Source organism: Natator depressus, chromosome 2, assembly GCF_965152275.1.
Source record: "Natator depressus isolate rNatDep1 chromosome 2, rNatDep2.hap1, whole genome shotgun sequence".
In the NCBI taxonomy this organism is placed as follows: Eukaryota; Metazoa; Chordata; order Testudines; family Cheloniidae; genus Natator; species Natator depressus.
In genome coordinates, this window is record NC_134235.1 from 233,158,784 (window position 1) to 233,185,991 (window position 27,208).

Sequence of the window (27,208 nt, forward strand, 5' to 3'; positions counted from 1 at the left end):
GCTCGCAGCGCCCTCACCCCGCAGGATCAGGCCCGAGCCCGGTGAGGCGAATGGGTGACGGGCGGCGGCTGGAGGATCGGATCCCGGTCCCACTGAGCCCGGGTGGAGGCTCCTAGTGGCTTCGGGGGGGGCTGGACTCCGGGCGGCGGTAGCCAAGAAGCAGAACTAGGTGCGAGATTTGACTCTCCTGCCGCTCCGTACGCCGCGCGAGTTCGCGCCTGCGCACGGCGGCTCACCCTGACCCATACCTCACGTTCCGGTAATGGCGTCCCGCATGGAGCGGCTGCTGCCGCTGTGGTGCCGGTTGCGCTTCCCCGTGCCGGGGACAGGCCAGACGCGCCGCGCTCTGGGGAGGCCGCGCCTCAGCCCGGTCCGGCTGAGCTCCACCGGCGCCGCCGCGCAGAGGGCCCCTGGCCGGGAGGAGGCAGGTGAGGCGGCTTCTGTGGCGGGACTGGGGGTGGCTGCACTGGGCCAAGGGGGCAGCTTCCGGGGCTGGGGTGCTGCCGGACAATGGGGTGGGAGGCTGCTGGGCGTCGGGGTCTGTCTGGGGCTGCGCCTCCACCTTTCTGCGGGCCAGGAGGCTGATAGCAGCTCCGCAGCCGGGCGGGGCTGTCGGGGGAGCCTCGCGGGTGGAGCGCAGCGGGCTGTGACCCGGCTTTTCCGGGGAACGGTAGTGCCCGCCCCGCCGCGGCTCGCCCTCCGCGCAAGAGCCGGCTCGTGGGAATCACTTGCCAGCCCCCGTGGCTTTGGTTAGGGCTGGGAGGGGCTAGACTCTGCCTGCTCGAGGGGCTGCGTTGGCAGCTTGTGTACAAACCGGGCGGGTTGCGTGCAGCCTCGCTCCGAGCTACCGTCAGGAGCAGGTGGCCTGCCGATGCTACAGGAACCAGTAGCCTTCCCTCAGGCTGAGGTGTGTACCTGCCCCGTAGGGGCTGCGCTGCCGTGTGAAATGAGACCACGTTGCAGAATTCATAGATTCCAAGGCCAGAGGGGACCTCTGTGCTCATTTAGGTTGCCCTGCTTAACACAAGCCAGATAACTCCCTCCAAATAATTCCTAGAGCATATCATTTGAAAAAAAAAATTAATCTTAATTAAAAATGCCCAGTGATGCAGAATCCACCATGACATTTGGCAAATTGTTCCAGTGGTTGATTATTCTCATTGTTAAAAGTTTTACACCTTATTTCCAGTCAGTGGGCTGCATGCTAGACACCACTATGTTAGAATGTGGCAGAGCTGTCATTGTCTGCCGTATACCAGTTCCTGAATATGCATCACTAAGATCAAGGGAGAATAACCATCCTGTTTTTGTCAAAAGGCGGGTGGAGGGCATATGTGTCCAGGGAAGATGCGGTACTAAGCGTCTAGTTTTGAAGAGCATTGTCACATTCATTACTGTACTTGTTGGTAATTCCAGTGTTCTGTTTCAGGCTATGTCTAATCAGGACTTAAACTGTATCTGCTTATATTTTAATAGTTTTTGCCTTGCATACCATGCAAGTTAAAATATCTAAATTTAATCTCTGCAAACCAGAAACAACCCATTTGAATACATCCTATCTCGACTTTTCCTCCTGAATAGTCATGTTAAGAAACAAAAGTTTAAAAACTGAAATATATTATTTTCAGTGTCTAGTGGCTAGTTTTTTTCAAGATTGACCTTTTTTCTCATTAAGCATATCAGTTGAACTTGTGTAAAGGTGTTTTTTTAAAGTTAAATACAAAAGACTGAAAAAGGGTCAATATGATTCTTCATAGAGTGCTGCCAGTTATTCCTAGAAAATTGTTCAGGAATTATTGAAAGTTGAGTTTACGGAATCTCTGGGATTCTCAAAAGAGATGATTCTTATGTTAAAAATAAACAAACAAAAGTCCCTGCTAGGAATAGCTTTAGCAAGCATCACATAGAATGGACAGTGATCATATTTGTCATGTGTTTGTACAACACATATTAATCATTACTGTTAAAGGTCAGTACCACTTTGCTACTGTGTAAACCTGATAATTTGTTCAGAAACCCAGCTTCAGTGCTGCAGATAGTGGCAGCAGCTCATCCTCTTTATTTCTGTGTTCTCCCACCAGCTCCTCTTCAGGTGACACTAAATAGCACTGTTGCCTGCCAGCTCTGTACAACAGACACAGACAGTATGCAAGGAGCAGCATTCCCTAGAGCAGTGGTTCTCAACTTGCGGCTCGTGGGAAGCCCAATCAGCACACAGATGCGGCCCATGTGTCATCCTCAGGGCCATACAGATAGTATACATATTGTGTGGATGAGTCCCACATAACACACATAAAGCTGCATATGCGTCCTACAATGGTGAATAGGTTGAGAACCACTGATTTAGTGTCAGCTACTGCGGTAAGGTGACAGAACCTGCAACAGATAAAAGGGTGGGAGAGAAAAATAAGCATAAAGTACTTGGGGAAAATAAGCAAAAAGTTGGGAAATGAGAGAGAGAAAATTGCAGGGGGAGGGGGAGAGAATAAAAAGCAGAAAGCAAAACAAAAAAAAGACAGAAAAGGAAAAAACAAAGAAGGGGGAAAAGAGAAATGTGACGACTACACTAAGACGTATTGCACAATATTAAGGGGGAGTTGGCATAAGTTTCCAGACCCTATTCTGTTGGGTATTCTGTATAAAGTTTTATGATCAAGGAAGGACGAGAGCCACTGGTCTGGGCTGAAGAATGTGTCACTATCTGATTGTTGTGCATTTGTATCACAACTGCTTTCAACTGTAATATGCTCTGTCTCAGTTTAAGTAGATGTTTTACATAGAAAATAGCGAGCTAGTCATTAATGTCAACATAACAGGTTCACTATAGAAATACATTTTCTGTGGGATGGGAATTCATTGTTGTTGGTTTTCCCCCTTATCTGACTTTAGTAAAATTGTGGAAGAATTGCACTTCCATATAGCATTCCTGTGGTGTTGGTTGGTTGGGTTTTTTTGCGGGGGAGGGGCGGGGCGGGGTGGTGTTCCTTTTTGTTCCCAGTTTCACGGTGGCACCTTTCAGTGCCAGTGGGGAAATACTGTGTGCTGAAAAAGAGCACCAGTGCAAACCTCTTGGGAGTGCACACATGGGAAGAGAAGGGAAAACTAGAGGTGAACAAGTAAAACAGTAGGGAGGTGAAGAGAAATTGATGTGGGCAGAGAACCTCTCTTTTGGGGGATTGCCCATTATAAACTTTTTTCTTTAAAATTGAGTTCTGTAGGTTCCTTAACATCAAGCTACCAAAATCTGTATAAAACCTACAATTTTTTTTCTACTCCCTCCCACAGATTCTAAAGTCAGTAGCCGGAAGAAGACATTTCCTGAGGTGCAAGCAGAAAGGCTAGAGCAAGCACAACGGACTGTTTTAATTAACTGCCCGGCCAAGATCAGTGAGAAAAAATTTCTCAAGTATTTGTCCCATCATGGAAAAATTAACAGTCACTACTTTTATGAAAGCTATGTATGTACTTGGAGTATTTTATATTAAAATCTTTTGTTAAGAGTTGAATTTGGGCAAAAGCAAGAAATTAGTTTTCATGTCTCCCTCAAAAGTTGGGCATCTTTCTTTGACAAAAATAACGAGGAGTCCTTGTGGCACCTTAGAGACTAACAAATTTATTTGGGCATAAGCTTTTGTGGGTTAGAACCCACTTCATCGGATGCATGGAGTGAAAATACAGGAGCAGGTATAAATACATGAAGGGATGGGGGTTGCTTTACCAAGTGTGTGGTCAGTAGGGAGAAATTGACCCAATCAATACCATCAGATTAGGCCTGAATAGAGACTGGGAATGGTTGGGTGATTACAAAACCTAAACTTAATGTCCCCAATACTAATTTCTTCCTACTGTTACTCACACCTTCTTGTCAACTGTCTATAATGGGCCACTCTCTTACCACTTTAAAAGTTATTTTTCCTCCCTTGGTATCCTGCTGTTAATTGATTTATCTCGTTAGACTGACCTCACACTTGGTAAAGCAACCCCCATCCTTTCATGTATTTATACCTCCTCCTGTATTTTCACTCCATGCATCCGATGAAGTGGGTTCTAACCCACGAAAGCTTATGCCCAAATAAATTTGTTAGTCTCTAAGGTGCCACAAGGACTCCTTGTTGTTTTTGCTGATACAGACTAACACAGCTACCACTCTGAAACCTTTCTTTGACAAATTACTTGTGTTTCTTTTCATATTTGTTAAATTTTACAAGATGTTAAGTAAATCAAGAATTTTTATTTCTGTTTCTAAATTTTTCAGTCAAGATTTGTTTCTTTTAGTTGAATAGTGACACCCAAAATGAGTTGAAGATAGCACACATTTTTGGACGGGGCTAAAGCTCTATCAGTAACTTTCATACCACTCAGTCTGCTTGCCTAACAGCAGAACATAGTCATTTGCACTACGTTCAACTTCCTAAATCTAAGTAGTGGAAATAAATATTTTCATTAGTTTGATTACTTTCTAATGCAGAAATGTGTTCATTATGCCAAATGGTATACATCTTAAATTCTCTTTTTGACAGCTTGTGAAAGAGTATAAAGGTGTTGAGGTGTGAATTAGTGTGAAATGCATAGGCTAAAAATCATATTGAATCTAGACAGCTGTGATTACTGTTGCAACAGTAATATCAATGTAATTGTTTATGCCTTGTACCAGCTATTTTACCATGTCTCTTCACTTTTTAATGCTTTTAGGGTACCTACGCTGTGGTAGAATTTTCTGAAAAAGACAGCATAGCTTCACTACAGGATATTACCCGAACCCCAGGCATTGAAGAGGAATGTGCTGTTCCATTTAAATCTAGACTTTTTACTTTAACACTGAAAAACCCATCAATTCAAGCTGCTGATCAAGCACCAGTTCACTGTCATAAGCAATCCACCATTTTAGTCAATGATCTTGTTCAGAAGCTTTGTAGTGCTGACAGTGTAAGTCTATGGCTATAGCTCTCTTAAGGTTACTTTTTTTTCTTTTTCTTTTTCTTTTTTTTTTTTAATTTTGCATATGGAAATGTGTAATTATCTAAAGATTCTTTTGGGATTTTACAGGTTAATTCCACTGGTCAGAAATATTTATCTGAGCTATTAGAGGATTGCCTTGGATAAGTGCATTTCATAAATTGAAATAAATACATCAAGTGGTTACTTTAGTTGCTATGACCATTAGTGTGTATGAAAGCAATCTCTGAATGAGATGGTCTACTTCTGTTCAGTCTTGCAAATCTTTTTTAACACCTGTTTGTATTAAACAGTTGACTCTTCAAGAAACTGATATTTATTTCTACTATTCCCACGCCTTCACTTGAGGTTTGAGATTTCTGAGCCCATATCTGAATCCATTAGTAAAAACAAGAAAGACTTGATATTTCTGAGATTTCTAAGCTTTAAAAATTAGAAGGAAAAAACAGTGAAAAGAGGTGGAAGGGAGAGGGAGGTGCATGTTTAAGTAAACTACTGTGAGAGTAGGGCTGATACCTTGAAGTATAATGTCTGAGTAATGTAACATATCAGGCTAAGACAGGAGCATAGAGGACTTGCACAATTTCCATACAATTTTTTGGGGGAAAATATTGTTTTCAGAAGTCTTACAATACATTAATATTTACCTTTTTTGAGTCTTCAGTCCAGAGCAAGGTTTTTTTGCTCTTTATTTATTACTCTAACTAAAGCTTCTCTTGAAGGTAATAGGAGTGAGGGCTCTTGGAGTATTACAGTATGGGACCAGGTTCCCAGGCTATAAGTAAAATATACCTCTTATATCCACTTTTTTTTTTTTTTTAGACTGAAATACATATATGTACTGATCAAGCCAGAAGTGACTGGTGGACTTAGGTCTCCACACAGAAAAATTGTTGAGAGGAGAAATGTTCCCTATCTAGTAGAGCAGAATTCCTGATTAAGCATTCTGTAGTATCCCATCCCAGGAATGCAGGCAGGCCAGTGGAGTTACTCAGGATTTATACTGGTGTAAGAGTGTAAATCCAGACTAACTCCATTGACTTGTGCTGAGTTACTTTGGATATACAGTGCTGTAACTGGGACTGTAATCTTGCCCAAAGACTGCCCACTTTGGTTCATATATGGTGATTAGATTCTTCAACGGTAGTGAGCAAAGAGTATGCTCGGAGAGTCCCAGACAGGAAAGCCTTAGGCATAAGCTAAGTAGGACATTGCTTACAGTGTTAATGTCTGAGAGAATTATGGAATCCTACCAGTGTTGTTCTCCAGCTGAGGAATGTATCCCTCTACCTTTCTTCACTCTCCTCTTATTTACCTGTGAATTTCATATGTACTCCAGAACTCTGCACAGGCTGTCACAGCACCTTCTTTGATGCACTACTGCTATCAGTGCAAAGATATTTGGGATACCTTTCAGAGCTGAGCTAATGGTACCCACTGCAGATGACTGAACAGAAATGGGGGCACTCTCCTGCATTAGGAAATTGCACCAGTAATGGACTGGATGGCTTGATAGGATGAAGGGATCTGTGGAGGTGAGGGGCACATTCCATTACTACTTCAAAACAAAAATACTTTTTTTTTTTTTTTTGGAAAAGCCATTACCAAATTGCAACCACACAGGCTAGAGCTAGATTAACCCCCAGTGGCGAGTTGAATAGCCTGGGAATTGGGGCATTCAGGATGCATTTGCATCATTTGTAGTGAATACTTTGGTATCTGATAAGAGTCAAAATGCTGGGTATCATGGCCTACACTGTTCATGTTTTCATTTGGATCTATTATCTTCTTTTTCCTTTTGGTTTTACTTTGCTGCTCCATAAGGAAGAATCCTCAATAATATCTATAAATTTGTAGTGGTTTCTGAAATGAAGGAACTGGTGTCTAAAGCTGTAGAGGACATCTTAATTTGTAAATATTTTGTTTACTTCTATAGGAGTGACATGCCATTGACATTCATTTTAAGGAGTTGAAGAAATAGCCTCTGAGGGGAGTATTAAATTAGGGCAGAAAGACTGGATGCTAAGCAAACAAATAAGAAAATGGAACTAACATATATTTTGATGTTTGTTTTTTTTCTTTAGGTAAGTAATCAGTTGTACACACTAATGGATGAGTATCAGCTAACAGAGGAGAACACTAAGCTCCGGTTTCTAGCCTGTTCTCTGATTCAGGAAATTGCATGTGCATATTTCCCAGAGTGCACAGTGAAGCCATTTGGCTCCTCAGTGAATACCTTTGGCAAATTAGGATGTGATTTAGACATGTTTTTGGACCTGGATGAAATTGAGAGGAGCCCTACAAGAACGGTAAGGGTAAACTGCATGTCTCTAACTTGTAGGAATTCTTTGACAGATTTAACCACATAGTGATACAAGTAAAACAGTGGATACGCTATACTGAGGTTTTTTAAAGATTTCAGATAAAGTCTCTCACAAGAGTCTGTTAAGAGGATTTGGTGTTTTGGGGTGAGGTGTACAGAGATAGAGACCTTTAATGAATTAACAATTGTGATGTGGAAACAGAGTAAAAATAAACTGAGGTTTTTCTCATCATGGCAAGAAGTAAACTGTAGTGTTCACTCTACTATACAGCAACTGCACTTCATAGTTAATGCTGAGGCATTCAGATGCCACAGTGACAAGCACCAGGACAAAACCCTTAGGGCTTAGAATAGAGGTCTATACTTTAAACCCCCAAACTGAATTTGCTGAGTGAAGTAACCAATTTGTTTCCAGGTTGGCTCATTTAAAATAAGACACACAATTTTTTTCTGAGAATTTGGATCATGGAAGATTTAAAAACTTAATATAAAATTATTGAATTTTCCATGCATGTCCTAAGTTTCTAGAGCACCATATTTTGTAAGACTAGGACTGTGTTTACACTTAAATTGCTACAGCAAGGCCACTGTACTGCTTCAGTACAGACACTCACTACAGTGAAGGGGGTTCTCCTGTTGCTGTAGTTGAACCGCTTCCCCAAGAGGTGGTAGCTGGGTTGACGGAAGAATTCTTCTGTCAACCTAGAGCTGTCTACCCCAGGGGTTAGGTCAGCTTAACTATGTCACTTAGGAATGCATATTTTTCACATCCCTGAGCGACATAGATGGATCAACCTAACTTTCTAGTGTCGATCTGGCCACAGTCTGTCTAATGACCCCTCACTTCAGCTCTTTAGTCTTTGTGACCCACCTCTGACGTATGCTACTGTATTTCACTGCCTCATGGAAGTATATGAATGAGTAATTATTATTTTGCCCAATTATTGGCACTTACCCATGGCAGTTGGGCAAGTTTTTCTGGTACTGGGTTTGTATAATTTACTGCACCAACTAACTTCATTAATCAGAACAAATTGAGAAGACATCTGCCAATAAAAATGAGTGCAGTGAATGTACTGGAATGTTGGCAATTTGCATTCATAGAACCTCTAAATATTTTGTTAGTCAGTTGAACTAAACTCAAGAACAGTGTTCCATAGGTGAACCTCCTTCTATTGAAATCTTTCTCGGCCATTACCCGGGATGTGAGCAGGTCTGAGATGTCTTGCTCTGGATTTTCTTTAGTAAATCTGTCCAGCTGGCATCTAGCACTTTAGTGTAATAGGGTGGATTGATTTAAATCAGCAAGCAGGAAATCTTGATTTAAATCATTTAAATCTGGTTTTGCGTTTGTACTTAGTTATTTTCCTAAAGAAAAGTTGATTCTTCATTAGTTGGTAACCATTAAAATGTTGATTTTTGCAACTAAACGTAGCCTTTATATTAAAATTGATACTACTTCTTGCTAACCGGGAGGATAGACTGTGTGCACATTTATTTAAACAGTTTAAGCTTAGCGTACATTTATTCATTCTTAATTTTTACATTTTGTATTATGTTAGAAAATTGTGAATTATGCATTTCTTCTTTACTAGATTTAATGTTTTACCTGTGATTTGTGTCAAGCTCTATTTGGAAATTGGAATTAACTGCATAAAAACAGTGTTTTCAAATTAGTTTTATTTAACTGATAAAAACATATTAAATGTGCTGGATACATGAGGAAAAAAAGTAAGTTAAATGCAAAAAATATGTTGATAGAAACCTAACAGATTTATTAAACAAAAAAGTATATGTAGTTAGGGAATTGAACTGACTGTTTCTGTTTGCCGTGTCCTTCAGGATTTCAGAACTGTAGATCTTGTCCGACAATTCGTTTTTGTTCATAGATTGGAAGAGGAAAATAAGCTTTCCTAATTCAGCTACCAGTCGGTTTCTTAGGTTTTAATGAACTAGTCATTGAACTGAACTAGTGCAGTAAACTGAAGTTAGGAAAATAGCTTTCTGCACCTGCAAGAAGGCTGTCAAAAGCTGGTTTACGTGTGCTTAGCCGTTGACTTCCACCAGTTCAGTGGTTTGACTTTCTTTAAAACTTTGGCCACAAACATGTCCTGCCTAATATTTTTTCTAATTTAAATGATTTTTGTAGATTACATACATTATCAAAATGTACTTAATTTAAATAAGAGTTCCATTTAAATAGAAATCAGATTTTAAAAAAATAGTAATTCATTTTTGTCCACCCTGTATTGTAAAATTAAAGCTACAGGTTATCTTGCTTGGTTTCCCTAACCCCACTCTATTGTTTGCTGATGCCATTTAATGGAGCTCTGCTCAATCAAGATACTAAAGCCACTTCCTTTGGCAATGCTATTGTTTTAGTTGGCGGTGTTGACACACATTCTCAGTGAGGCTACAAAAGCCATTTTGGGTTTTCTCATTGAGCTCATCCAGTTAGAATATTGTCAGATTAGTAGCAACAAGTGGACTTGAAGATAAAAACAAATAGTGTCCATATGTAATGATGCTGTGTCAAAACAAGGAAATAGCATGAAACTTTTTCTTCACTGCATGTAACCATGGGGTAAGTAATCATGTACTTGTCAACCCATGGTAGCCTGCCCTGCTGCTGTGCAACCACATTGTTGATGATAGCACATTGCTGTCACACTCTTTTGCCGCACTGGCTATGACAAACAGTACAGCTATCTGAGCTTGTAAATTGAGATTCATGATGCCACAACTCACTGTCACACTGTGCTCATATTCTCGGGGTGGTGTTGTGCAACTTGTTAGTTCACTGTTTGGATTGCTGGATGGAATGGTCTAGGCCCATGAAATTCATTTCCTGGCAGTAACCTAGTTGTTGTGATGTTGTGTTGCTATGTGCTGGCCAAAGGTATGGATCCTCCTATCCCTAATTACCAGGGTCTAAAACTACTGCTTTTTATGGAGGCAGTGTTTCTTTTTCGTGTGCCTGCACCATCTGCTACCAGAAGACATTGGCAGGGGTTTCAAAGATTATTTTGAGGCTAGAGAATACAAAGGCAGCAAATTGCTGTTAGAAATAGCATAGCAACAGCAATTCCACAGGACCCTCTGGACGCGGAGGCCTGAACTAAGCGGGTACTGTTTGTAATGACAGATAACCGCCCCTCAGACCACTGCTTCTGGGCCAGGAATACAAGCATTCACTGGTGAGACCTTTTTGTGATGGAAACATGAGATGACCAGCAGTGAGCCCAGAACTTTCACATGAAGACACATTCACACAGCTCTATGGGGACCTTGCCCTTCAGAGAGCATGAGAGCTGGTAATGGTCCTGAATTGTGTTGCTCTTTGCCTTGTGAAAACTGACAACCTCAGACTGATACAGATCTGTTGGCAATCCACTTGGGTTTGGAAAATTTACAGGTAATTCAGTGGTCATTGAAGTTTGCAAGGCAATTAATGATGTGCTGTCCTCCAGGCTTGCCAAAATTGGAAATATTCCTGAAATAATTGCAGGGCTTAAACAGATGGGCTTCCTGAACTGCACAGGTGTGATTGATTGGGACATATATACCCATCCACCATCTCAAGCAAGCAAGTATATTAATAGGAAATGATACTACATTATTATGAAGGCCCTTGTGTACCTCTAGGGCATATCCATGGATACCTACATTAGATACACTGGCTGGGTTCATGATGCCAGGGTGTTCTAGAGATCTGGCCTGTTTCAGCTTGGGTAAGCTGACATGTTATCTTCCCCCCTGCCCAAAATCAATGCAGTGTCCATGCCTGCTGTGACTTTTGACTTTAGGCAACTTAAGGTGTCTTCTGCTCCCCTAGTTTCAGTCTGCTGGCTCTGATGCGCATCAAGAGAATGAGGCAGTTTAAATACATGCTAGCAAATGCAGATTGGTAGTGGAATGTGCCTTTGGCCAACTAAAGATAAGATGGCACTGCTTACTGACTTGTTTGGACTGTAGAGTTTTTAACACAGTATATGTGATTGGGGCGTATTGGGTGCTTCACAATATAAGTGAACTTAAATGAGAGTACTTTACTGGCTTGCCAACAATCCTGATTCAAGGCATACTTGCAGACCACCAAAAAATGAACCTTTTACTACCACAGAGTCTGCTACAGCAAAGACTGTAAGGGATGGCATTTGTACTTGCATAGTCAAGTTACATGGTGAGTACAATGGGGCTGAACAGTGGGGTTGCATGGTGCATTTGGGCTTTTGCCTTATATTCAAATGTAGTGTTGGTGCATGCACTAGAGAAATAAATTCCTTTCTCTTCACCTTTATTGAAATTCATGGATGTTAAAAAAGTGAGCTTGTGCACCTCCATTATCAAGTCATCCCGACAACTCCATCACATCACTGATAGAGTGGTTTCTTGGTTGCCAGGCCATTCCTTAATGAGTCTAATGCTGGTGCACTTGTTCTTGAAATACAGAGGAAAAATATTGCATGCCCTAGAATTCATGCAATTTTATCGTCGGTCTATGTAGCCACATGTAAAATAACAATTTTTATCTCAAAAGAATACTGTGCCCTTTGCACTTTCATTCTGCCATCAAATTTCTGCCTGGAATTATCCCAGGAGAATAAACGGCAAGTTAATTTTACCTTCCGACTATCCAAAACAATTCTGGGGAGAAGGGAGAATGGGTGGGGAGCCTGTTACTGGAAGACATGGCAGCAGTGGTGAGTATATTGCACCCTCTTCATCCTTACAAGATGTGCTGCTTCAGATACCAGAATGGAAGACAGAACAGTTATTCCAGGTATCGGCGATGAGGCCCTGCTTTTATGCTAAAGAAATCTGTGTCTTGCGACAGATGGACCGATAAATGACTGGATAGTGATTTCGAGTTATGACAGTGGCAGAGGGAGGCTTACCAAGGGATATCAGAGATCACCTGAAACTTTTGCTGAGTGACAGATTCTGTTTTATTTCTGTGACAGATATGGCAGTTTTCTGCAATATCTTTGGGGGATTTTACTATATTCAATTTATGTATAGTTGTGGGCCGGCTATTGTATGTAATTCCATGGGGGAGGGTGACCACAGCTCTTTTAAGAATTATGGACAGTGTGGGGTGATTAGGCAAATTCAGTCAGGTTGTAACACCTTCAGAGAGACTCGTATATACTAGTTCTAACTGAATTCTCCAGAGACCAACAGACAAAGAAAGGACTTTTGGCTAAAGTAGCCTGAGTTTAAACAGACTCACGGCCTTCTTGCTGATTCAGCAAACAGACAGAACCTTCTATTTAAAAGGGGGCCTCAATCCATAGGGGAAGCTGGAAGAGCTGACATCTGCCAGAGCCTGAGGTTGGAGTTGGGGTGACCTCTGATAAGCTTCTTAGCTTGTAGGTTCTCTTTATTGTTTTTAATATGTGTTCCATGTAATGTTGTCATCTTAAGAATAAACATGCTTGCTTAGAAGGAGATGTCTGGTAATTACACTGTTTATAGCCTCTAAGCAGAAAGTGAAGCGCAGATGCTGGCCTTTCTAGGTTGTCTGGTTTCCTGGGAATAGCACAGTGTAGGCAGGGAATTGTGCAGCCTAAAAAAATGCCAGTCAGGAAGCAGAAAGATGCTGGTCTCCTCCCAAGAGAGGTGATGGCTGGGAGCCACCCTAAAACTGGGTGACTTTGCTGATGCGTGGAAGGGGAATACAGGTGCAATTGTCCTGAGCTGAGTTACTCTCCAGGATTGGACCAAAATCATATCCATAATAAACTGGCTGCACTGGTGGCATGGGGTCTGAACATGCAGGTGGGTTGGGATAGTGATGAGTGCCTTTGAGTACAATTTTATGGCAGTTTATATTTTGGCCAGGATATGTCCACAAACCTTTAAACTTTAGTATTAGACACTTTCATTTAAAAAATAAAAAAAAGCTGCTGCATTCCGCCACTGTGTGAAGTTCCAGTTTGCATTCTTTTTCTTTGCCTATACCCCATTTTGACTAGCATGATTGGAAGAGAGGGATGGGTTAGAGGATATTCAAGCATAATGGTGCTGCATCCACCCTTAACTGAAATCCAAGTTGGGATTATAAGATAATATATTTATTTTGTAATATTCTGCATAATAACAAAGGTGACAGCCTCCATCTTACTGGCCTGAGATTGAGTCCTTCATTGCTTCCTCTGTTTGGGAAGCCTCCACCATGTTGTGACTTTCTGGGCTGTATAAGGGAACAGCTCCTGTAAATCGGGGCAAAGGTTGTCTCCCAGGCTAAGGCCACCTTCCTCTTCCTCTTCCAATTCCTCTGCTCCATCTCCTTGCTGGCTATTCAGGAGAGGCTGGGTTGTATCTTCACAGACATGCAGGTTCCAGACTCCCTTCCACACTGGCTCTGAAGATGAGTCTGTGCTGAAATGGGCTTTTCTGCTTATGAGGGTTCTCAACACACCATAAAATGGACAGGTTTTTGGGGCTGTCACCAAATTTCTTCTTTTTATTTCTGGTCTTCCAGTAGCTCATCTTGTATCCCATTTATCTTCTCCATGTCCTGTTGTCCCATCTGGTCAATCTCATGATCAATGTGATATTTTTCCTCTGGTGTTAAATGTGGATTTTGCTCACTTTAGTCCACAGCTGCACCAAGATTCTGGTGTGTTCATATGGTCAGGTGGCTGATACACAGGCTTAGGGGCTGCTATTCTGTTGTTTCAAACACCAGAGGTGGGCAAGTATGGAGAAACTGCAGATAGGGTGGGACCATGGATGCTGAGCAAAGGGATATGAGGGTAGACCACTTCCAGTCATGGGTGAGAGCACCGGTAGATGGCAAAGTAATGGGATAGGAGGGGTGCCCAGTGGGTTTATGGAAAGGTATTGGAGGACCATGATATCTTGATTTGTTATGGGTGCCTAAGCTGTACGTATTCACTTCATTAAACCTCGTAATAGCAACACTCATTAAAAGCTGCCTTATGGTGTGCTCTATAGCTTGGTGTGTGGTGGTGGCCTTGTGGCAGACGTGCATGTGTGAAGGCATACCATATTAAGGGGGGAAACAGGCTGAGCACAAGGTTAGCATGCAGTGAAGACAAGGTCTGAGAATTTTTTTTAAATATGCTAGAACAGTTATTTCAAAAGTGCGAATAAAAATTTATTACTGCAACCTAAACTAGACATGAATTAGCAGGTATAAGGACACATTATAGGAAAATGCACATTGGCATGGTTAGAATACTGCTATAGAGAATTGTTCTGACTCTATAAAATACATAGAACATTAGCTTTCTTTTCTGAGATAGTGAATTTAATAGTCTTCAAGAATCTGGGCTGCATTATGAGGTAATAAACCAATGTGCTGAAACTCTGGGATTTTCCAAAAGCTAAAAGGAAATGTTCTTTAACAAAGAACCTCACAAATGTGGTTGGTACAAGCTAACAAACACCTTGGTCAAAAGAGAGGAAATAACATGTTTTGTGGCTTAGTTGTACTTCTTGTTTCTAGTTTTTTATTAAATTAGGTCTCTAAAACAGTGTGCTTCATCTTGACCTCTCTGTTTTTACGTAACTGAAAAAAAATCTTGGAAACTACTGTACTACTTATTATATACAATACTGAGATTACAGCATTCATATATTTATCTAAGCAATTGAATTTCTAATTTCCCAGTTGTTAATCTGGAAAGAATGTAAGAGAGGCAAAGATAAAGTGATATTTTAAAATGTTTTCTTTTATCGAGTCCTAAAAACTACTTGCAATGTGTGTCTTTTAAATCTTTAATCACGAACCATTCTTTGCAAGTGATTCCTGTTGTCTTTCAGAAGTGTCCCAGAATCTTACGTCATTTTCAGAACTGGTAATTTACCTTCATCTTTTTTGTGTTAGAAAACAGGTCCTTTTTATATGGAATATCAGATGAAGAGAGTACCTTCTCAAAGAATAGCATCACAGAGAATCCTCTCTGTGATTGGTGAGTGCATTGACAACTTTGGCCCTGGCTGTGTGGGTGTGCAAAAGATACTCAATGCTCGCTGTCCATTGGTGAGATTTTCCCATCAACCAACGGGGTTCCAGTGTGACCTGACAACTAACAATAGGTAATGATATGACAATAGCATTTTAAAAAATGTAAATAGAACAATAATATGTATGTTGGAAAGCTATAATGAAAGTTACTTTTATAGGCTTCTGTATGTGTGTCTGTATATCAAACAAATGATACATTTGATAACTTTTTTCCTTTTCTACATGAGTCTAAAGTAGGAAATAAATTTGACAACTCTTTTAAAAAAAAACAAACAAACAAACTTTTGAAGACTAATTTTGAGGACTGGTCTTTTTTAATTTAGCAGCAAAAATACAGATTATAAATACTTTCTAAAACTAGAGACGTGAAAACTTGTCAATACAATAATACACTGATACAAAACAGTATAATAAAATGGATATGAAATCAAGAATATGGGGTTTTCATTAACTTTTTTGATTCTCTGTTGCTTTTAGAACTAGGCAATTGTATAATACCAATGTTAATTTATATTTCTTCAATTGCCTTTCAGTGATCAGATTCAGGTTATTTGAAGTTGTCTTTTTCTTGGACTGAACACAGACAAACACGGAATTATTTTATATTAGCCTAGCATATTGCCACCTAAGTAGCAAACAGGCAATTCTTTTTTAAGAGAAAGGAATTGAGACTTGATGTTTCTGTACTTGATGCCTTTCATGATGATGCCCAATAGGGGGAGTAGATTTCTTAAAAATAGCCCTTTGGCCTGCCACTTCTCTTCCTAGGTTTGCTTTCATTTTTTGATTACATGTACCAAATAGCCACATGAATGCCAGTGAGGCATGTACATGTTTTGTTTTTATTGATCATGGGTTGGGAAAGATCTGGTGTGCTGTAGAAGACACTGGAACAAGCTCCTGAGTTATGCCTGTAATTAATTTTGGTATTCCTCCTCTTTACTTTCCTGACTTTTTTCCTGAGACTGTTGCATCACCTGCAGTAATTACTTGTGATATCTTGTACATTAGTGATAAAAGTGATTATACAAGAGAGGAAGAGGAGAATAGCAAAGCAAGGAACTACATTTAATCGCTGACTATGGGCCAAAATTTAACTATATTGTATGGGCAGTACTGTTGTAGAACCAGATGAGGTTGTCTTCTCTTGATAACTGCAAGACTTAGGTTTGTTTAATTGTAAATGATAGTATCAGTAAAAATAAGTATGCTTACTATTTGTATTACTGTAGCTAATAACTTCTTGGAAGCTTCCAACTGAAATGTTTCTTTACCATTTCCCTGTTGTCCATTTGACTCTTGTTTATTTTAGTTACATTTCTTGTGACTTGTGAGCTGCTGTTCTCTTTTATGCATATAAAGGTACAAGCCCAAACCCATAAAAACACAGGAATATGTCCAGTGACAATGGAACATTTGGAGAATTTAGCTGCCCAATTTTTGCAATTCTTTACTAAATGTACGCGAACAGATTTTTCAGAAGTTTATAACTTTGGCCACATTTGGGCGATATTTCATGGGAACAGAAAAAGGCCCATCCTTGACACAATGCAAACCCCTTGCCAAATTTCAGGTCCCCACTCCAAAGCACAGAGGCACTAGAGCTGCTTAGTGGAATCTGAATTTTAACATAGGCAAAACATTGTGTTTTTCCCTAGTCCTGTTCTGGGAAATGGCTGAACCATTTTCGCTGAAACTTTCCAAAAAAATGTATCCTAAGACATATGCCTGGCATGGAAAATTTCTCCCTGTTAGTTTGACTTATAAGCAACTGAAAACAGGGTCTTAAATTGCCTACTTCTGTAGTTTGTATGCCACTTAATTCTTTTGTTGCATTATCATTTTTAAGTCAGAGTTAAACATGTCCCCTTCCCTGCTCCTCCGATTCTTAACAAATTCTACTTGTGGACAGCCATGTGAAAAAGGGAGAACGTGGTAACTGACGTGTATGTGTAGACTGATCTGTTTTTTATAGCATGATCATAATCCTCCTTCCTTTTTTTAACTGCACAGAAACTTTAGAGAAAAATTCCTTTGAACTTGTACTCGGATCAGAGGTGAAATTTTTTTAAAGTTAACTGTGAGTACTCTGTGTGCCTTTATTGAAATTTTGACATTCTAAGACTATGTCCACACTGCATTTTAAACCTAGGTCTGTGGGACCTGGGCTTGTGGACTTTGTTTCCAAGCCGGCACTTGAGTGTCCACAGTGCATTGTAAATTTGGGGTTAGTACAGCTGGGAGCCAGGTCCAGTTATTGTAACACATCCATTCTGTGCTACACAGATCTTCTGTCTTGGGTCTGCAGCTTAAGCTGCAACCACCATGCAGAATGACAGGGTTTAGACCTTAGCCATGGTGGGACACACTGACCCACCCACTAGCAGGGTACTAGAACTCAGGTCCTAAGTGATTGCTGACCAAAGTCAGGCAGATTTGGGTGTGGATGGTAGGTAGGCTTGTGCTCAAATCTGAGTCAGAGCTTGGGTTTAGTGTGCAGCGTTGATATACGCAATGAGGCTGTGGAACAAACTAAGACTGCAAAATGTGGGTCAGTAGTTTTGCATGTAGAAAGCTTTTTTTTTTTCTTTTCTTTTTTAGTGCATATACAGATGGAGGAGGAATTGTCTTCACTTTTGCTTGTTCTAAAACAGCATAGAACATTGGGGATGGTGTAAAGCACTTCAGCACAGTCTAAATTTTAAAAGAAAAGTAACTTTTCTACTCCCAAAATCTGACTTATACTTTAGGAAGTTTGTTTGTCCTTTTGAGGTGATGCCACATAACCTAGAGGAGTACGTGCAATGCTGGGAGCCAGTAACTCGTGTATCCGTACCTGCCTCTTGTGGTATTAATACTTTGCTTTTAAAAAAAACTTTACACTGGACTGTCACAAACTTGGGGATGTTTCACTTTAAACCTTCATAATTTGAAAACTGCTGAATTGACTTTCTTTAAATGTGGCTTCTTTTGTAGATCTCACTGAGACTTAGTAGATCTCATTGAGGTTAAGGTCTTTAGATTTTACTTGATTTTTTGAATGCATTGTATTGTAACCCTTTGTAGCCAAAGTTATCTAAGAAATTCCAGATTATATTTGGTTTTGTATTAGACAATTTATCGTGTATTAAGATACTCAAAAGCATAAGAGTTTAAATTAATTCTGCATTTTCTAACTCTGGAATGCTTTATTTCTCCATTATAATGTTGCATTTATTTTTTTATGGACATTTTACCCAATGCAAATTCCACTGCTAAAGTGTACTGATAGTATTTCTCTTCCTCTGTACTTAAGTCTCTAATTATAGGGCCACCCGGAACTTCATCCTAGACATTTTCAGATGTTCTCTCCTACTTTTATGTCATATGCAACAATTTGAACAAAAGATCCTCTTTCTTTATAATTGTTACGTCTTAGAGCAGCATGTGTTATGGTTACTTTTGAGAGTTGGCGATTCTCTTTAATGTTTACAATTTGTTCCTTGGACTTGTGTCTCACAGAGTTGCCATGAGAAGTTCAGAACTCCTTTATATATATGGTAGCCTTGACTCACGTGTAAGAGCTCTTGTGTTCAGTGTACGGTGCTGGGCCCGTGTACATGGCATCACAAGTACCATTCCCGGTCCCTGGATTACAAACTTCTCTCTAACAATGATGGCCTTGTTTTTCCTTCAAAAGAGAACGCCACCTATCATTCCAACTCTAGACCAACTTAAAGATCTAGCAGGTAAGAACATTTCCATTTTGGAGTAGGACTGAACTAGCTCTCATGTGTTTTCTCTCCACTCTGGTTTCATTGAGTTTTGTGTGAATCTCGGTCACTTTTGATGGTCCAAAATAATCTTGCATGTTGCAAATGCCATATATTTGAGAGACCGTCCAAGTCGTTGAACATTGTTACTGATTCATTGTTGCAAGATGAATATTTTGGAGAATCAGACACTTAGATTTATTTTGCTTTTTTAAATTTTTCCAGTCACAATATTAAATTCCATTGACAACATTAATTTGAGACTAAATTATTCATTTAATTCCAGTAGGAGAGCTGCAGTACTTACAGAAAAGCTTTATTTTAACTGGCTTAGAGATTGGGCTTGTTCTGTGCATCTGACAATTAAAAATCAGCCTTTTCTTAAAAGTCCAGGTGGTTGTTTCTTCTGTTCCTCAATAAATTAACCATAAACTACCATATAATATAATCTTTTCACTGTCATTTGGTATCATATACGTTATTTATACTCATCAACTTTGACATCAGTATCAAACTTTTAAAGAAATTAAAAGCAAAAGATATATTTCTGACTGACTTTTATCGAAGAGGGCTCAGTGACTTGCAAATAATTCTCAATGTCCCTGTGAGGTAGCTTTTACTCATTTTATAAATGGGTAAATGGATTAGGTTTTGCCCAAGATCAAAGAAGGTATGCCACCGAAAAAGTGCAGAATAGAATTCAAGAATCCTGACTCACCAGTCATCTGCTCTAACCTTTAGACATGCTTCCTCCCAGGCTTTGAAATGGAGAATAAAGGCTAAGGTGCATGCTGAATTTTAGTGGTTTTGAAGTAAAAACAACCTTTAAAGCTTTCAAAATCAGTTACCAAAAAGCTTTATTTTTTAATTCCCTTTGACATTTCAAATGTGGAATTACGACAGTCACGGTGGAATAGGTGTCTTGAAATGTTTCAAGAAAAATCCCAATGCACTGTGATAAGTATCTGAGAGGAAGGATACTGATCATGCAACCCTTACTTGTGTCTGTAAGCCCACTGATCTGTGATGGTACAGGCCATAAGTAAGGCCTCCTTGTGTAAAATGTCTTTGGGCTTGGCTACACTTGCCGTTACAGCGCAATAAAGGAGCCCTGGGCGCACTAGCTCACTACCCGTCCACGCTGGCAAGGCACGTAGAGTGCTCTGACTCCACGGCTACAGTGCTGCTGGTACTCCACCTCGGCGAGTGGAATAACGTTTGCTGCGCCCCCTGCTGGAGCGCCGCAGCGCCAGTGTGAACGAGGTGTTGCATTGCTGCGCTCTGATCAGCCTCCGGAAACGTCCCATAATCCCCTTAAGTCAAGTGACCACTCTTGTCATTGTTTTTGAATCGCTGCAGGAATGCGGATATGCCCTTTGAAAGCTCCGTTTCTGACAGCCGGCTGCTTATCTGCTCCGAGACAAAACAAGCCATAAGTGTGGAATGCTGTGCGTGTGAGAGAGAGAGGTGGGGGGGTGGGGGGGGGTCTGCTGCTATCTGAATTTACAAGACAGCATGCTGACATGCTCTCAGCCCTCCAAAAACCCACTCTCTCTCCCCCCACATACACACAACACACTCCCTGTCACACTCCACCCCTCCTCCCCCATTTGAAAAGCATGTTGCAGTTACTTGCATGCTGGGATAGCTGCCCACAATGCACCGCTCCCAATGCCACTGCAAATGTGGCCACACCAGTGCACTTGAAGCTGTCAGTGTGGACAGACTGCAGCGCTTTCCCTCCCGCGCTCTCCGAAGGCTGGTTTAACGCAAAGCGCTCTACATCTGCAAGTGTAGCCATGCCCTTAGTGGCTGATTTTCAAAGGAACAAATAGGAGTCATGCACTTACCCAGTTTTGCTTTTGAAAAATCTCCTGTTGAGTCCTAAGCACTCTCCCTCCACCATCCACAAATTTAAACCATTTAAATCTTTAATTGTAAAAAGTAGTTTATCTTCTGTACCCATTTGCACTGATTTAAGGTACTGCTCTCTTTTTGAAGAGGATGTCTGAGTTATGCTTAATAAATATGGGGGACTTCTTTTTACTGTGTATCACATTTAAACACATTGTTCACAACTTGTCATTTCAGATGCAGAAGATAAGCATATAGTCGAAGGTCATGACTGTACCTTTGCTAGCAATGTGAACAAAATTAAGCCTACAGAAAATACAGAAACGTTGGGTAGGTGAATCTTCATTCAGTGTGTTTTTTTTTCCATTTCTGGGAGAACTATATCCCTTTCCTTATTTTCCCTTTTCCCTTTCAGATGTGCTGCTGAGTGACTTCTTTGAATATTTTGGGAATTTTGCTTTCAATAAGAACTCTATAAATATTCGAAAGGTAAATGCATTTTAATCTCTTCCCATTACTCTTTTACTGTCACCTTTCTCATTATATGAAAGAGGTACAAATATTAAATACTGCATAAAAGGGCCAAATTCTGCTGCCCTTATCCATTTATCCTGCTAAATGATACATGACTATCTAAGGTATATTTCTTCATAATCATAAAAGATTAATTTTCTTATCATAAGGAAATAGTATCATTCAGGAAACATTTTGTGTTTTGCAATTGTGTAGCACATTTTGCAGTTGCAGAAATTACACACAGAATAGCTGTAAACTGATTTTATCCATAAAACTAGTTTTAAAACTGGCAGTCAGATTCACAAAGAAAGTTAAATTCTGTAGAACAAAGCAAAACCATTGATCACCTACTTCCTGATCGTGCTGCAGCACTAATTATTTGTTGTATTATAAAGCACTCACTATAAGTCAATAAAGCTTCTCAGCTGAATGCTCTATTACACGAGAGGTGTCATTGTTCAATAGTAGCTGCCTTCTTTGTCCCACTTTAGTGGTTAGAGAGTTGTTTTTTTTTAAACCTGGACTGTACAACACAATCCAACATTTTTTTGGTCTTCATACAAACAGTGTATCCCTAAACACTTTGCAGTTTTAAATAACTGTGTTCTGGATTGGGAACCCAGAGTTTCGACCCCATCCATACTTCAACTTCTAACTGAGTTTGAAACTATTTACTGGCATAGCTGTTCACCGCGGTTGGTGTGCCCACTCATAATGGATAAAATCTGGTTAGTAACTCTGACAGTTACATGTTTTGTGTCTGCTTAGAGAGCTATTCTGCCACGTGCATTTCTTCATGTAATTCATTCAGCACAGTTGTTTGCAATGTTTACAGGACTCCCTAATGATGTTTTGTAACTGGCTTAACCAGTCCGTATTTTACTAGCCCTTTGTGAGATAGGAGATCCCAGAGTATGTTGTCCCATGTGCTGCTATGTGAGTGTACCCTTTGGGCACTCAATTTCCTGCTCAGACACTAGGAGATACCTACCCAGATATTCACAGAAGACACTTACACAAACACTGCTAGGTGTCGTAGTATGTGGGGACTTATCAGTTGGTTGACATGGCAGAAAAGTTAATTTGCAGACACAACCTGAACATTGTTAACTTGTGACTAATTAAGATAACCCTTCTTTAGAATTTGCATAAATGTAAATAAATAAGATGACCAAACTGCTTACGTAGGTCACATTTAAAAGTTGCTGTGTGGAGCGGGCCTTCAGCTCTTCTGTGTTGTTGCTTTCTGCTACCTGTATAAGGACTCCCTGGCCTCTTCCTTTCAAATAAGAGAGAATTTGTTGTTTGTGTTCCCTGTTGCCTCTGGGTAATAGGGTAAAATAGACGGGGTAAGGGTTAAGGGCTACCTTCCTGTCCCTGAACCAGTAAGAGATTTAAAGGAAGGGTGTGTTCTCCTTTCAGTTCTGAGAGAGCCAAGGGCGAAGCCTCCAAGGACTGCAGGGCATGGTTGGCAGGAGAATTGCTTGGTTTTGGTGTTACTCATGAGTTTTCTGTTAACCAATAAGTTGTGCCCTAAGGCAAGGACCTGAAACAGACTCTGGCATGGAATTGGTTCCTTCCTTAGTTTGTGAGAGAGCCCATGAGCTTTACACCACGGTGCGCAGCAGTTGGTGTTGCCTAAACAGCTCAAAAGAGTACTTTAGAATAGTGAAATGGCACTCAGCACTGTAGAAAACACAAGAAGGCAGAAAGAAAAGGAGGACTTGTGGCACCTTAGAGACTAACCAATTTATTTGAGCATGAGCTTTCGTGAGCTACAGCTCACTTCATCGGATGCATACTGTGGAAATTGCAGAAGACATTATATACACAGACACCATGAAACAATACCTCCTCCCACCCCACTCTCCTGCTGGTAATAGCTTATCTAAAGTGATCATCAAGTTGGGCCATTTCCAGCAAAAATCCAGGTTTTCTCACCCTCCGCCCCCCCACAGACAAACTCACTCTCTTGCTGGTAATAGCCCATCCAAAGTGACCACTCTCTTCACAATGTGTATGATAATCAAGGTGGGCCATTTCCTGCAGAAATCCAGGTTCTCTCACCCCCTCACCCCCCTCCAAAAACCACACACACAAACTCACTCTCCTGCTGGTAATAGCGTATCCAAAGTGACCACTCTCCTTACAACCTGCATGAAAATCAAGGTGGGCCATTTCCAGCACAAATACAGGTTTTCTCACTCCCCCACCCCCATACACACACACACACACTCACTCTCCTGCTGGCAATAGCTCATCCAAACTGACCACTCTCCCCACAATGTGCATGACAATCAAGGTGGGCCACTTCCAGCATAAATCCAAGTTTAACCAGAACGTTTGTGGGGGGGGGGGGGGGAGGAAAAAACAAGGGGAAATAGGCTACCTTGCATAATGACTTAGCCACTCCCAGTCTCTATTTAAGCCTAAATTAATAGTATCCAATTTGCAAATGAATTCCAATTCAGCAGTTTCTCGCTGGACTCTGGATTTGAAGTTTTTTTGTTGTAAGATAGCGACCTTCATGTCTCTGATTGCGTGACCAGAGAGATTGAAGTGTTCTCTGACTGGTTTATGAATGTTATAATTCTTGACATCTGATTTGTGTCCATTTATTCTTTTACGTAGAGACTGTCCAGTTTGACCAATGTACATGGCAGAGGGGCATTGCTGGCTATTACCAGCAAGAGAGTGAGTTTGTCTGTGGGGGGGCGGAGGGTGAGAAAACCTGGATTTTTGCTGGAAATGACCCAACTTGATGATCACTTTAGATAAGCTATTACCAGCAGGAGAGTGGGGTGGGAGGAGGTATTGTTTCATGGTGTCTGTGTATATAATGTCTTCTGCAATTTCCACAGTATGCATCCGATGAAGTGAGCTGTAGCTCACGAAAGCTCATGCTCAAATAAATTGGTTAGTCTCTAAGGTGCCACAAGTCCTCCTTTTCTTTTTGCGAATACAGACTAACACGGCTGTTACTCTGAAACAAGAAGGCAGATCACACTGTGAAAAGCTTCAAATCTGAGAGAGTGACGTGCAAAAGACAGGAGGCACTGGGGGAAATCCAGGGGAGGAAATAACTTACTGCTTTTAAAAAATTATTAACTCTTTAGTGGGCATTGTGAAAGAATGGAGCGTTTTGGAGGGATTTTTGTAGCCATATTGGCTTAACAAATGGAGCTATAGAAATCATTCTGTGCATGAAGGACAACATGGGAGAAGGTATTCATTCCATGCATAAAGGGCAGGATGGAGACAACAGTGGAAGGCTGAAACTTATCTTGCTGGTGTAGAAGAGAGAATGGGAGAATTGCATCAAAGACAAAGTCTGAGATGTGCATTGCCTTGAAGGAGATGAGACATTTAAACGTGCTATGGTGAACAAGAAGTAGCCATTGAAAGGAAAGGACGCAAAGAGTGGGAAATGACATGGTCAGATTGACAGGCTAATTAAGTTGATGAACATCTACTTTCCTTTTTATGAAAGAAATTCCTTATTAGGTCAAAGGACCTTTGCAGTCAGGTGATAATATTTAATATTGCTGTAATAACTTAGCTGAACTGTTCTGTTTGCTGTGTGTATAATACCCATGTGAAATATGTCTTTCCTATCTTTAAAATATCTGCAGGGAAAGGAGCAAAATAAGCCTGAGCCTTCTCCTCTCTACATCCAGAACCCCTTTGAACAGGCCCTCAATATCAGCAAGAATGTTAATCAAAGCCAGCTGGATAGATTTGTAGCTTTGGCTAGAGAGTGTGCCTGGATTTTACAGCAGGAAGATAAAGGTCATTCTTCATTGAGTAATAGCCAGCCTTGGGGACTGGCAGCCCTACTGCTACCATCTGTAGCAAGTAACTGTGTCAAGGGCAAGAAAAGAAGGAAGGGACCGGCAAGTGAACGAATCAAAAGCCTGTTGGACTCTTTGAAAATTAATAATGCAAACAGTTTGGTAAACAATGGTGGGAAAAGGACCTTTAGCAATCAAACACGGTAGCTGCTACTCTGTTGCTTGTGGTAATAATTGGAAGAACATTACTTGAACTTAGTTTTTACTTGAAATGAGATGGAGAAAATTACCTCCTGCTTCCACTGTTCTAAACCTTGTGCAGAGCTATTTAGTTCCTCTGGGCATTATCTCCTGTAAAGCCCTCCTCACTCTTCCACCTGACCTATGGATGAAGACCATCCAGCCATCAGCTTTCATATATACCTTCTTAGAATCAGCCTTATGCTGGGTACAGTTCAAAAAGCAAAACAGATTGGGCCTGGGAGAAGGACTTCCGGAACCCTGTCAGCTACTTGACAAACAATGCTAAGCAAAGGAGGTGCCAGAAGCAATTTCTTGCCAGTGAAACCATGGCTTAAAAGATGATGCAATGCTAGCACACCCCCCACCACATCAATGCACTAGAAGCTATTTTAAATCAAAGTACTTGTGTGCCTTTTGTAACAGTTTTCCACACATGTAAATGGTGCAAGATATAATAAAGCAACTGGAACTTGTTAGTACTATATAGTTAACATGTAATTTCATAGAGCAATGCTCTCAAGGCATTTCTTAACCATTTTAAACTAAACAAACAAGGGTTTGCTGCAGTGCAGTGTTTGGCAACCCAATTTTGGGTCATGACAGAATGCATCAAAAGATCACGGAGCTGCTCTTCATGATGACAGGAGAGCGACTGGGCCAAATTTGAGTGGTACTGCAATCCCATGTGCCAGATCACATGCCTCTCCTTCCACACTCCCCCCGTCCTTCTCCCCCCCCACCCCCCCCAGTCAGGTGCTGTGACCCTGGAGGTAATGCTTGGAGTTGGGGGCCAAGCCCAGCTGACCCCACAGGACAGGAGCTGGGAAGGAGCAGTTGGTGTCATGTTTTCCAGTAAATACTGGCCCTGTGATGTATCCCTTCCTCCACAGCCGGGTGACTTCCCCTCTGCCCCACCTATCCTGGTCCCCAGCACCCCAAATCCCCCCAACCCTTTACCCTCTGTCCTCATGAGCTGTGTGGGGAGGAATTGTGGTTTTGGGAGAGTTATTGGCTTGCTGCCCCTCCCCCTGGACTCCTCTACCCAGAAGCCCCAAAACGTCTTCACTGTTTTTTTTCAGGGTCGTCAATCTCCCCACTTCATCTCCAGGCCCCCAAATTTCCTCCACCCCTTACCTTCTGTCCCCCAGGGGCCAAGAGGGGGAGGGCTGTGTGATTTTGGGGGGCGTCTTGGCTTTCTGTGCCTCCATTCCAGTTGGTGGGGAAGATTCCCCAGCTGTTCTCATCTGGCTGGAGCATCTGGAATCCTAGCTCTAAGTCCTTCTCCTTCCCATAGACATCAGGAAGGGGAGGCATCAAGTCTGGGGGTGTTTTGGTGGTGTGACGGGGCAAGGCCAGATGGCTATAGAAAAGTAGTGGGAGACAGATATATTAGCTCCAGGCTAAACAAATCCCTGGTGCCAGGTTAAGTGAAATGGAAGCTGCTCCAGGTCAATTAAGACACCTGGGGCCAATTAAGTACTTTCCAGAAGGCAGGGAGAATGCTAGGTTGATTGGGACACCTGAAGCCAATCAGGGGCTGGCTGAAACTAGTTAAAAGCCTTCCAGTCAGTCAGGTGGGTGTGTGTGTGTCAGGAGCTGTGGAAGGAAGTTGCGCTGTTGGAGAGGCTGAGCAGTACACACCATATCAGGCACAAGGAAGGAGGCCCTGAGGTAAGGGTGAAGTGGAGCTTGTGGAAGTGAGGGCTGCTGTGGGGGAAGTAGCCCAGGGAATTGTACATGTCATGTTTCTAAAAGGTCAGCTACCATAGCTGAT

At 41.3% G+C, this 27,208-nt stretch overlaps 1 protein-coding gene across 1 annotated transcript; it reads left to right on the forward strand.

Moving 5' to 3' along the window:
* Positions 1-51: 51 nt before the first annotated feature.
* On the forward strand, positions 52-25,896 carry MTPAP (mitochondrial poly(A) polymerase). The gene is made up of 9 exons (XM_074946149.1): positions 52-428; positions 3,286-3,458; positions 4,693-4,926; positions 7,041-7,265; positions 15,138-15,349; positions 18,780-19,006; positions 21,122-21,214; positions 21,300-21,373; positions 25,033-25,896. The coding sequence occupies exons 1-9, from the start codon at positions 263-265 to the stop codon at positions 25,396-25,398; spliced, it is 1,770 nt and encodes a 589-aa protein (XP_074802250.1). The 5' UTR covers positions 52-262; the 3' UTR covers positions 25,399-25,896.
* Positions 25,897-27,208: the final 1,312 nt, after the last annotated feature.

Excerpts from the sequence above, each read along its gene's own strand:
- MTPAP (XM_074946149.1), top strand. The coding sequence starts at position 263 with ATGGCGTCCCGCATGGAGCGGCTGCTGCCGCTGTGGTGCCGGTTGCGC. Across the intron at positions 3,459-4,692 it reads ACTACTTTTATGAAAGCTAT|GGTACCTACGCTGTGGTAGA; the intron begins GTATGTACTTGG and ends TAATGCTTTTAG. Across the intron at positions 15,350-18,779 it reads GACCTGACAACTAACAATAG|AGTTGCCATGAGAAGTTCAG; the intron begins GTAATGATATGA and ends TGTGTCTCACAG.